General features: G+C 52.3%; 1 protein-coding gene across 2 annotated transcripts in view; it reads left to right on the top strand.

Annotated features, from left to right (window-relative positions):
* The window catches only part of NT5DC2 (5'-nucleotidase domain containing 2), a 30,879-nt gene that overhangs the window by 18,560 nt on the left and 343 nt on the right, over positions 1 to 11,976 (top strand). For both annotated transcript variants that reach the window (XM_081247596.1, XM_081247597.1), the window contains exons 2-13: positions 7,616 to 7,800; positions 7,943 to 8,017; positions 8,279 to 8,334; positions 8,476 to 8,569; positions 8,771 to 8,899; positions 9,011 to 9,071; positions 9,156 to 9,258; positions 9,387 to 9,488; positions 9,696 to 9,777; positions 11,429 to 11,515; positions 11,605 to 11,745; positions 11,834 to 11,898. In XM_081247596.1, the coding sequence (XP_081103722.1) occupies positions 7,616 to 7,800; positions 7,943 to 8,017; positions 8,279 to 8,334; positions 8,476 to 8,569; positions 8,771 to 8,899; positions 9,011 to 9,071; positions 9,156 to 9,258; positions 9,387 to 9,488; positions 9,696 to 9,777; positions 11,429 to 11,515; positions 11,605 to 11,745; positions 11,834 to 11,898 (1,180 nt within the window). The remainder of the gene's footprint in view (positions 1 to 7,615; positions 7,801 to 7,942; positions 8,018 to 8,278; positions 8,335 to 8,475; positions 8,570 to 8,770; positions 8,900 to 9,010; positions 9,072 to 9,155; positions 9,259 to 9,386; positions 9,489 to 9,695; positions 9,778 to 11,428; positions 11,516 to 11,604; positions 11,746 to 11,833; positions 11,899 to 11,976) is intronic.

Genomic DNA, 11,976 nt, shown 5'->3' on the forward strand with positions numbered 1-11,976 from the left:
GAATTTTGTCGAAAGCTTTCTCTGCATCTATTGAGATGATCATATGGTTTTTCTTCTTCAACTTGTTAATATGGTGTATCACATTGATTGATTTGCGTATATTGAAGAATCCTTGCATTCCTGGAATAAACCCCACTTGATCATGCTGTATGATCCTTTTAATGTGCTGTTGGATTCTGTTTGCTAGTATTTTGTTGAGGATTTTTGCATCTATGTTCATCAGTGATATTGCCCTGTAGTTTTCTTTCTTTGTGACATCCTTGCCTGGTTTTGGTATCAAGGTGATGGTGGCCTCGTAGAATGAGTTTGGGAGTGTTCCTTCCTCTGATATTGTTTGGAAGAGTTTGAGAAGGATGGGTGTTAGCTCTTCTCTAAATGTTTGATAGAATTCGCCTGTGAAGCCATCTGGTCCTGGGCTTTTGTTTGATGGAAGATTTTTAATCACAGTTTCAATTTCAGTGCTTGTGATTGGTCTGTTCATATTTTCTATTTCTTTCTGATTCAGTCTTGGCAGGTTGTCCATTTCTAAGAATTTGTCCATTTCTTCCAGGTTGTCCATTTTATTGGCATAGAGTTGCTTATAGTAATCTCTCATGATCTTCTGTATTTCTGCAGTGTCAGTTGTTACTTCTCCTTTTTCATTTCTAATTCTATTTATTTGAGTCTTCTCCCTTCTTTTCTTGATGAGTCTGGCTAATGGTTTATCAATTTTGTTTATCTTCTCAAAGAACTAGCTTTTAGTTTTATTGATCTTTGCTATCGTTTCCTTCATTTCTTTTTCATTTATTTCTGATCTGATTTTTATGATTTCTTTCCTTCTGCTAACTTTGGGATGTTTTTGTTCTTCTTTCTCTAATTGCTTTAGGTGCAAGGTTAGGTTGTTTATTCGAGATGTTTCCTGTTTCTTAAGGTGGGATTGTATTGCTATAAACTTCCCTCTTAGAACTGCTTTTGCTGCATCCCATAGGTTTTGGGTCGTCGTGTCTCCATTGTCATTTGTTTCTAGGTATTTTTTGATTTCCTCTTTGATTTCTTCAGTGATCACTTCGTTATTAAGTAGTGTATTGTTTAGCCTCCATGTGTTTGTATTTTTTACAGCTCTTTTCCTGTAATTGATATCTAGTCTCATAGCATTGTGGTCAGAAAAGATACTTGATACAATTTCAATTTTCTTAAATTTACCAAGGCTTGATTTGTGACCCAAGATATGATCTATCCTGGAGAATGTTCCATGAGCACTTGAGAAAAATGTGTATTCTGTTGTTTTTGGATGGAATGTCCTATAAATATCAATTAAGTCCATCTTGTTTAATGTATCATTTAAAGCTTGTGTTTCCTTATTTATTTTCATTTTGGAAGATCTGTCCATTGATGAAAGTGGGGTGTTAAAGTCCCCTACTATGATTGTGTTACTGTCGATTTCTCCTTTTATGGCTGTTAGTATTTGCCTTATGTATTGAGGTGCTCCTATGTTGGGTGCATAAATATTTACAATTGTTATATCTTCTTCTTGGATCGATCCCTTGATCATTAGGTAGTGTCCTTCTTTGTCTCTTCTAGTAGTCTTTATTTTAAAGTCTATTTTGTCTGATATGAGAATTGCTACTCCAGCTTTCTTTTGGTTTCCATTTGCATGGAATATCTTTTTCCATCCCCTTACTTTCAGTCTGTATGTGTCTCTAGGTCTGAAGTGGGTCTCTTGTAGACAGCATATATATGAGTCTTGTTTCTGTATCCATTCAGCCAATCTGTGTCTTTTGGTGGGAGCATTTAGTCCATTTACATTTAAGGTAATTATCGATATGTATGTTCCTATTCCCATTTTCTTAATTGTTTTGGGTTCATTATTGTAGGTCTTTTCCTTCGTTGTGTTTCTTGCCTAGAGACGTTCCTTTAGCATTTGTTGTAAAGCTGGTTTGGTGGTGCTGAACTCTCTCAGCTTTTGCTTGTCTGTAGACGTTTTAATTTCTCCATCAAATCTGAATGAGATCCTTGCTGGGTAGAGTAATCTTGGTTGCAGGTTTTTCTCCTTCATCACTTTAATTATGTCCTGCCACTCCCTTCTGGCTTGTAGAGTTTCTGCTGAGAGATCAGCTGTTATCCTGATGGGGATTCCCTTGTGTGTTATTTGTTGTTTTTGCCTTGCTGCTTTTAATATGATTTCTTTGTGTTTAATTTTTGACAGTTTGATTAATATGTGTCTTGGTGTATTTCTCCTTGGATTTATTCTGTATGGGACTCTCTGTGCCTCCTGGACTTGATTAACTATTTCCTTTCCCATATTAGGGAAGTTTTCAACTATAATCTCTTCAAATATTTTCTCAGTCCCTTTCTTTTTCTCTTCTTCTTCTGGAACCCCTATAATTCGAATGTTGGTGCGTTTAATGTTGTCCCAGAGGTCTCTGAGACTGTCCTCTGTTCTTTTCATTCTTTTTTCTTTATTTTGCTCTGCAGCAGTTATTTCCACTATTTTATCTTCCACCTCACTTATCCGTTCTTCTGCCTCAGTTATTCTGCTATTGATCCCATCTAGAGTATTTTTCATTTCATTTATTGTGTTTCTAATCGTTGCTTGATTCATCTTTAGTTCTTCTAGGTCCTTGTTAACTGTTTCTTGCATTTTGTCTATTCTATTTCCAAGATTTTGGATCTGGGAAATAGAATCTTGGATCATCTTTACCATCATTATTCTGAATTCTTTTTCAGGTAGACTGCCTATTACCTCTTCATTTGTTAGGTCTGGTGGGTTTTTATCTTGCTCCTTCTCCTGCTGTGTGTTTTTCTGTCTTCTCATTTTGCTTATCTTACTGTGTTTGGGGTCTCCTTTTTGCAGGCTGCAGGTTCGTAGTTCCCGTTGTTTTTGGTGTCTGTCCCCAGTGGCTAAGGTTGGTTTAGTGGGTTGTGTAGGCTTCCTGGTGGAGGGGACTAGTGCCTTTGTTCTGGTGGATGAGGCTGGATCTTGTCTTTCTGGTGGGCAGGTCCACGACTGGTGGTGTGTTTTGGGGTGTCTGTGGACTTTTTATGATTTTAGGCCGCCTCTCTGCTAATGGGTGGCGTTGTGTTCCTGTCTTGCTAGTTGTTTGGCATAGGGTGTCCAGCACTGTAGCTTGCTGGTCGTTGAGTGAAGCTGGGTGCTGGTGTTGAGATGGAGATCTCTGGAAGATTTTCGCCGTTTGATATTATGTGGAGCTGGGAGGTCTCTTGTGGACCAGTGTCCTGAAGTTGGCTCTCCCACCTCAGAGGCACAGCACTGACTCCTGGCTCCTCAATTTGGAATGATTTGTTGTCTATTCATGTATTCCACAGCTGCAGGGTACATCAAGTTGATTATGGAGCTTTAATCCGCTGCTTCTGAGGCTGCTGGGAGAGGTTTCCCTTTCTCTTCTTTGTTCTCACAGCTCCTGGGTCTCAGCTTTGGATTTGGCCCCGCCTCTGCGTGTAGGTCGCCGGAGGGCGTCTGTTTTTCGCTCAGACAGGACAGGGTTAAAGGAGCAGCCTCTTCGGGGACTCTGGCTCACTCAGGCCGGGCGGGAGGGAGTGGCACGGAGTGCGGGGCGAGCCTGCAGCGGCAGAGGTCGGCGTGACGTTGTACCAGCCCGAGGCGCGCCGTGCTTTCTCCGAGGGAAGCCGCCCCTGGATCCCGGGACCCCGGCAGTGGCGGGCTGCACAGGCTCCCGGAAAGGCGGTGTGGACAGTGACCTGCGCTCGCACACAGGCTTCTTGGCGGCGGCAGCAGCAGCCCCAGCGTCCCACGCCCGTCACTGGGCTCCGCGCTTTCAGTCGTGACTCGCGCCCGTCTGTGGAGCCCCTTTAAGCAGCGCTCTTAATCCCCTCTCCTCGCGCACCAGGAAACCAAGAGGGAAGAAAAAGTCTCTTGCCTCTTCGGCAGCTCCAGAGTTTTCCTGGACTCCCTGCCGGCTAGCTGTGGCACATTAGCCCCCTTCAGGCTGAGTTCTCGCCGCCAGCCCCAGTCCTCTCCCTGCGCTCTGACCGAAGCCCGAGCCTCAGCTTCCAGCGCCGCCCGCCCTGGTGGGCGAGCAGACAAGCCTCTCAGGCTGGTGAGTGCTGCTCGGCACCGATCCTCTGTGCGGGAATCTCTCCGCTTTGCCCTACCCAGGTATGTGGGGAGTTTCTTGCCTTTTGGGAGGTCTGGGGTCTTCTGCCAGCATTCAGTAGGTGTTCTGTAGGAGTTGTTCCACGTGTAGCTGTATTTCTGGTGTATCCGTGGGGAGGAAGGTGATCTCCGCGTCTTACTCTTCCGCCATCTTACCCGGAAGTCCACTTGAGTTTAATAAGGCCTTCTTTCCCCTGCCCTTTTTCTTCAGTCTCAGGTACTAGAGATGGTCTAGATAACATGTGTTCCTGAGAACCTAGGCACAGGGGGAAAGAAATACCAATTCCTTTTCATGGGAGCATAGCTGAAGAGCTCCCAGTTTTGTAAAAATACCCTAGGGGGTGTACAGAGATTGAACAGAGCTCTGGTCACCTATAACAAGGCTAGTCCAAAAGGGAAAATCCCAACCAACATTCCTCCACAGGCAAAGCCCCACGCAATAGGGAAGGATACACTGATGTTGTCACACGTGAGCTCTGTTATTCACGAAAGATGTCTCAACCGGTCAGTGCAAGTACTGACACACACACATACAAACAACAAACATGGTCCCACAAACAAAAGATCAGACATGGTGTAGCCCAAAGATTCCATTTCCACTCCCAGACAGAATTCAAAGTGGCTCACAATGAGCAGGTAGAATTTTCCCACCCTGCGCAAGCCAGAGTGGCTCACCCCAAAACAATACACACAAAAGCACAAACGACAGATAAGCTATGGCCACACAGAAAATTAGAGGAGGTGTAGTTTAAAAATTCTGCTTGAACTCCCAGACAAAGGTTTCCAAACAGATTGGCTCAGTTCTTGAAAAAGAACCAACCCAGAGTTGGCTCTTGGAGAGCCCGGAGTGGCTAGCCCAGATGGAGTGGAGAGAATTCCCAGCCTTTCCGTTCCTGTGACACAACGATTCTAGCTGAAGAATAGAATAATAACTTAGGCTACCACACAAAGGCCACCTCTCATTACTTTTTTTTTTTTTTTTTTTTCTTTTTGTGGTACGCGGGCCTCTCACTGTTGTGGCCTCTCCCGTTGCGGAGCACAGGCTCCGGACGCGCAGGCCCAGCGGCCACGGCTCACGGGCCCAGCCGCTCCGCGGCATATGGGATCCTCCCAGACCGGGGCACGAACCCGTATCCCCTGCATCGGCAGGCGGACTCTCAACCACTGCGCCACCAGGGAGGCCCTCTCATTACTTTTTTTTTTTTTTTTTTTTTTTTTTTTTTTTTTTTTTTTTTTTTTTTTTTTTTTTGCTGTACGCGGGCCTCTCACTGCTGTGGCCTCTCCCGTTGCGGAGCACAGGCTCCGGACACACAGGCTCCGCGGCCATGGCTCGCGGGCCCAGCCGCTCCGCGGCACGTGGGATCTTCCGGGATCGGGGCGCGAACCCGTGTCCCCTGCATCGGCAGGCGGACTCTCAACCACTGCGCCACCAGGGAAGCCCTCATTACTTTTAAGAATGTTCATTGGCCAAACAGATTACACTAGAATCTCATTCTTTTTAGTCATAGGTTGATAGCTATAGGTTGACCAGTCTGCCAGAATTTTCCCCAGGGGACTATCAGATGGAATCGAAGAAGAAGCACTTCCCATGTTTGATTGAAAGAACACTCACGCTCAGACCAAGAACAAACCAAAATCCTAGCCAGCAACAGAAGCCTCAAACCAAAGAAACCAAAAACCCAAACAGAAACCAAAACCAAATGGGCTTCCTAGTCCCACTTAGCCCGTGACCTCTGCCCAAGCAGCACGCCTCTCAGATGGGATTTCCTGGAATGGAGAATCCCCCAAATGGGAACCAAGGTTCCCCCAAACAGACAGGGTCAAAGTGCCCACGGAGTACACCCTGGGGGACTTCCCCAAATGCTAGCCGAGGTGTCGTGACATCCCAAATGCTACTTTTATGCTTCCCCAAAATAATTCCTTGGAGTTGGAAGTCCAGGGTGGTCCAGGCAGGAGGAAGAGAGGAACGTCCTCAAGGCAAAGATGGCCTTGGCAGCCGCTAGGGTGGTCCCTAGCGGGACCACTCTTCCACTGTCTAGCCTTGCCTCGAGTTTCAGCTGCCAGGATGGCCGATGGGGTATGACTGGGGCTCAGCCTTCCCAGGCAAGGGTCCCAGGTGATCTGGCCTCTAAAGGAATTCTTCAGCCACTCTTGAATGAGGCTGTCATGGAGAAAATCTTGGAGCTTCCAGTCAAGCAAGGGAATCCCCCCCCACCAGGACTGTCTGCGAGTCAGCCCCATGTTGGGTGCCAAATTTGATGCTAAAAACTCAGCCTCCCTGCACCAGTGCCGAATCGAATCTCAGAGACGGAGTTTTGGGTGAAGTAGAAGAGAATAGCTTTATTGCTTTGGCGGGCAAAGGGCACAGCAGGCTCCTGTGCCAAAAAACTATCTCCCAACCGGGGAGGAATTGGTGAGGAGTTTTTATAGCAATCGTTCAAGGGTGGGGTTGCTGATAAGATAGGGTGTGTGCAGGGTCTGCACTCCTTTAATCTTGCCTCAGGTGGTCTCCTAATCTTTTTTTTTTTTCTTTTTTTAATTTATTTTATTTATTTTTGGCTGCACTGGGTCTTCATTGCTGCCCACGGGCTTTCTTTAGTTGCGGTGAGCAGGGGCTGCTCTTCGTTGTGGTGCGCAGGCTTCTCGTTGCAGTGGCTTCTCTTGTTGTGGAGCACAGGCTCTAGGCACATGGGCTTCAGTAGTTGCAGCATGCAGGCTCAGTAGTTGTGGCACACGGGCTTAGTTGCTCCATGGCATGTGGGATCTTCCTGGACCAGGGCTCAAACCCATATCCCCTGCATGGCAGGTGGATTCTTAACCACTGCACCACCAGGGAAGCCCTGGTCTCCTAATCTTGATGAGCTTCTCTGGTTCCTCAAACCTTGCCTCAGGTTGTTTCTTGGCTGCTCCTCACTTGTCTCCCCATCCTTTCCCTTCCCTACTAGCAGCTGTTCAAATCTGCCCTTTGGAACCCGGGGAAGGTCATGGAGGCTGTAGTCTGTTCCCTATAAACAAGAAACGGGGGACAGAAAGGCTTCTGTACCCAGGAGCCCCAGCGGGTCCTGCTCAGTCCCAGGGGCAGTGAATGTCATTACGTGGGCTGGTGGGCAGCTGAAATCCGATTAGAGGGGCCTCACTGTGAGACCTGTGGCAGGTGCACAGAGCTGGGGCCCTGAGCAGCAGTGGAGCTACCCAGTACCCCTCACCTTGATAATGTTCCTAAGTCCCAACCCCAGCTTCAGGCAAGGTGGAAAGTGTCAGAGCATAGCCAAGTGTCCCATGGGGCTTATGAGAATCTGGACGAGGCATGGCTCAGAGCAACTGGTAGGCGGCAGGCGGTGGTATAATCCAGGACCCATAGGGTCCTTACCCCACCCGTGTGACCCTGGGCGAGTGACTTTTCTCTGAGCCTCAGTTTGACCTAATGCTGCATTGAGCTAAGAGTACCATTTTAGGGTGTTTCCTGATTATTCTCATTATACTTACACCTCCTTCCTCTAGACCTCCTGCCTCCTGAGGTCTGCAGTCTCCTGAACCCAGCGGCCATCTATGCCAACAACGAGATCAGCCTGCGCGATGTCGAGGTCTACGGCTTCGACTATGACTACACACTGGCCCAGTATGCGGACACACTGCACCCAGAGATCTTCACTGCCGCCCGTGACATTCTGATTGAGCACTACAAGGTGAGGTCAAACAGGTAGGGGCCCCAGGCCGGATCATGGGGCGCCCCTGGATGGGTGGCTGAATTGATCCCCTGAGGCAGCTGCCCAGCCAGCAGGTCTGTCAGTACTGCTGGCTCAGGCCTGACCTGATTTCCCCTGACAGTACCCGGAGGGGATTCGAAAGTATGACTACAACCCCAGCTTTGCCATCCGTGGCCTCCACTATGATATTCAGAAGGTGAGTGGCTAGACCACTGACTCCCTGGCCCCTCCTGACTGGATGTATATCAGAACTACTTCCTTAGCCTCCCGTCTGCTGTGCGGGCGGGGGCAGTGCTCATCTTTCTACTCGTTGGCCTCAGAGCTGTAGCTTCCTCTTGGCGTGCACGATACCCTTGGTACCATCCATCTGGGGCTTCGGCATGGGGGCTAGCAAAGGCTGGCTCAGAGCTAATGGCAAACTCCTTCACTGCCCATCTTACTCCCTTGATGCCCTCAGAGTCTTCTGATGAAGATTGATGCCTTCCATTATGTGCAACTGGGGACAGCCTACAGGTCAGTGCTGACCTTGCCCTGACCCCACCCCAGCCTGCTGCTCCAGGTCCACACTGTCCTGCATCACCCCACCGTCCCCCATCCTACACCGTGGCCCGGGCTCAGGACCACTTCAAACTGGTGATCTCTGCATCCACCCAGGGGCCTTCAGCCTGTACCAGACGAAGAGGTGATCAACCTATATGGGGGCACCCAGCACATCCCACTGTACCAGATGAGTGGCTTCTATGGCAAGGTACTCACTCTGTCTGCCACTGCCCAGGGCAGCCAGCTCCATGACCTCATGGTGGGTGCTGGCTCCCTGGGAGGCAGTGCCCACACCCTGGTGGGCCAGCCCTGACCCACAGGCTGTGCCCCTCCACCAGTGTCCCAAGACAGATTTGGAGCTCTTGGGTCTCTGGAGCTGGGGCTTGCTGAGTCAGTGGTCCTTCCTCAGGGTCCTTCCATCAAGCAGTTCATGGACATCTTCTCGCTGCCAGAGATGGCACTGCTCTCCTGCGTGGTGGACCACTTCCTGGGCCATGGCCTGGAGTTTGACCAAGCACACCTCTATAAGGATGTGACGGTGAGGGCGCTAGGCCTGCCTCCCAGTGTGGCAGGGAAGGTGAAGTCCAGCCACAGCAGGGCAGGCCCTCCTGGGCTCCACTGTGGCCTCACTGTCCTCCACTGCCCCCAGGACGCCATTCGAGATGTGCACGTGAAGGGCCTTATGTACCAGTGGATCGAGCGGGACATGGGTAAGGGAGGATGGTTGCCCTGCTGCGGCCTGCCTGGGCAGGGTGCAGGGCTGGCCCTCACAAGCTCCCATCTCCCCCCATTAGAGAAGTACATCCTGCGAGGGGATGAGACATTCGCCGTCCTGAGCCGCCTGGTGGCGCACGGCAAACAGCTGTTCCTCATCACCAACAGTCCTTTCAGCTTCGTGTGAGCACCCCCGTGCCCCCCAACCCGTGGGAGGAGGGAGCAGGGCAGGGGCCTGAGTTGGGGTGGGCAGGCCTGGAGCCTCCCTCAGACACCTGCCACCTGTCCCACTCTGTCCCACCCTTGCCCAGGGACAAGGGGATGCGGCACATGGTGGGTGCCGACTGGCGCCAACTCTTCGACGTGGTCATCGTCCAGGCAGACAAGCCCAGCTTCTTCACCGACCGGCGCAAGTATGGGCCTGGCAGGGGCGATGGGCCCAGGGAGCGGGGACTGGCCTCTGCTTGCCGCCCTGTGTGCCTGGGGTGGGGGCACCCCCTTGCTGATGGGCAGGTGAGCAGGTGGGCCTTTGCAGAGTGGGAGGTGTCCAGCCTGTGGTCCTGCCACAGACTGGAAATCAGGCCCTTTAACCCCACTCTAGGCCTTTCAACCCACCCTAGGCCTTTCAGAAAACTTGATGAGAAGGGCTCACTGCATTGGGACCGTATCACCCGCCTGGAAAAGGGCAAGATCTATCGGCAGGTGAGGGGCATCTAGGTGGGAGTTGCACCTGGTAGGGACCCCAGGGCCCAGCCACGGCCCCAGGCTGTGGCGGGGCTGCCGCGTGGCCTCTTGGGCCCTGACCAGCCACCACACCTCTGTTGTGGCTCTGTCCCCTCACAGGAAGTGGCTCCCAGGGCCTGGCCCAATTGCTCGGCCTCTCTGTGCTGTGCTTTCCTCGTCTGTAAAAGAGGTATATAATACTCTACTTGAGTGGTGGTGTAAAGCTCTTAGGTGTCCGGGCGTTCGCCAAGTGCCCAGTAAATGGCCCTGGTTTCGCTTGGGGCTGAGCACTCTGCTGCAGCCAGATGAGCCTGGTTGGGGCCCCTGAGCTGGGCTGGGGGTGAGGAGACCCCTTTCCTGGCTGGCTAGGAAGATGAGGAGGGGCCTTGTGCTTGGTGGGGAAGTGTCAGGTGGCTGTGAGCAGGAGGTGATTAAGGCATTTGGCTCTGGATGGAATGCAGAAATCCTGGCTGAGCTGGGTTTCTTGGAGATGGAGGTTCCAGAAGCTGGGGGCAGGGAGGAAGCCAGCAGTCGGGCCAGTGACAGCCACAGGGAGCAGCCTCGGGCCGCCCGGTGCCAAGGTGCCAGCCCTTCACCCCTGCCGACTGGTCAGCCTTCCACCCTGCTGGCCCCCAACTGTCGGTGGCCCCCTTGGGCACCAGCTTTACCCCTCAGCTCTGAGGCTGATGCTCCCTGTTGTCATGGCATCCTGGCTGAGCCTGAGGAGGGTCATGCATCTTTGTGGGGAGCACTGATTTTTCTTCTCTGGCAGGCTTTAGACTTCTGTATGCCTGATGTTCTGAAATTTCATTGTGTGCGTGGTTCTCGTCGTCTTTGCTCTCCCCGTCTCCTGTTGCTGGACCTCAGGTTCCCTCCTGCCTGACTTGGCACATCCTCAGCACCCCACCCGCTCGTACTTCTCTCTTGCTCCAGGCCCCCTGCTCCTCACCTTCTCTGCTTGAGCTTATTTCAACCATTAAGCCCTTCACAGCCACCTGTTTCCCCCATGGCTGTCACCTCCCCTAGGCCTCTCACACCCACAGACTGCTTCTAGTAACTCCTTTTTGCTGGGTGTATAGTCTTCTCACTTCTGGGCTGTGGGCGCCTGCCCTGTGGAGGCTGCTGTACCTCCTGCTCTGTGCCCCCCCACCCCCGCAACCCCTGCCCCAGTTTCTGCTCCCCTGCCAGCTTCCTCTGCTGTGCTTGAGCCTGGCTCTTCTTTCCAGCTTTGGCGCAGGAGGGGCAGGCGGCCTCACAGTGAGGACTGCCATTGGTCTGCTGGGTCCCTCTGGGCTCAGGCCGAGGTGGCCTGCTTGCTTCAGGGCCATGGGGTCACTGCTGCAGTTTGTTTCCCACAAAGAGTGGACTCTAGCTTGGGTGGGTGTGAGGGCACGGGGAGGGGAGGCCCAGGGCACCAGGCCAGGCCTATAGGAGACCTTCCTGCCCCAGGCAGACCCCCTTCCGGAGCCTGGAGGGAACAGCGAGGCCACGGGAAAGGGCAGCCCAGCATCCGGCTAGAGGGGCCTTGCTGCCTCTGGGGATTTGGGAAGACTGGTGGAGAATAGCCCTGGGGGAGCCCCCTCAGCACACTGGGCTTAGCCCCGTCCCCCGCCCCCCAATCTCTTCCCAGGGAAACCTGTTTGACTTCCTGCGTCTGACGGAATGGCGAGGCCCCCGTGTGCTCTACTTCGGAGACCACCTCTACAGTGACCTGGCGGTGAGGGCGGGAGGCAGGGATGGGTCGCAGTGGGGAGGGGAGGGGGACCTCCTGGCCGGCGCTGAGCCCTGCCTGCCCTGCCCCCCCAGGATCTCATGCTACGTCACGGCTGGCGCACAGGTGCCATTATCCCTGAGCTGGAGCGAGAGATCCGCATCATCAACACGGAGCAGTACATGCACTCGCTGACATGGCAGCAGGCACTCACGGGGCTGCTGGAGCGTATGCAGGTGCGGGGGCAGCTGGACGTCTGCGGCGAGGTGGGGGGCTGCTGCCTGGCCGCACACACCCAGAGCACCCCTTGTCTGTCTCCCCCAGACCTACCAGGATGCCGAGTCTCGGCAGGTGCTGGCCGCCTGGATGAAGGAGCGGCAGGAGCTGAGGTGAGTGGTGGGGCCTGGGCAGGAGCCCCAGCCCAGCCCCCTCAGGAGCACCCCCGTGAGTGCCCACATCTCCCTCCC

This window comes from Mesoplodon bidens, assembly GCF_964165515.1.
Source record: "Mesoplodon bidens genome assembly, chromosome: 10".
NCBI classification, from domain to species: domain Eukaryota; kingdom Metazoa; phylum Chordata; class Mammalia; order Artiodactyla; family Ziphiidae; genus Mesoplodon; species Mesoplodon bidens.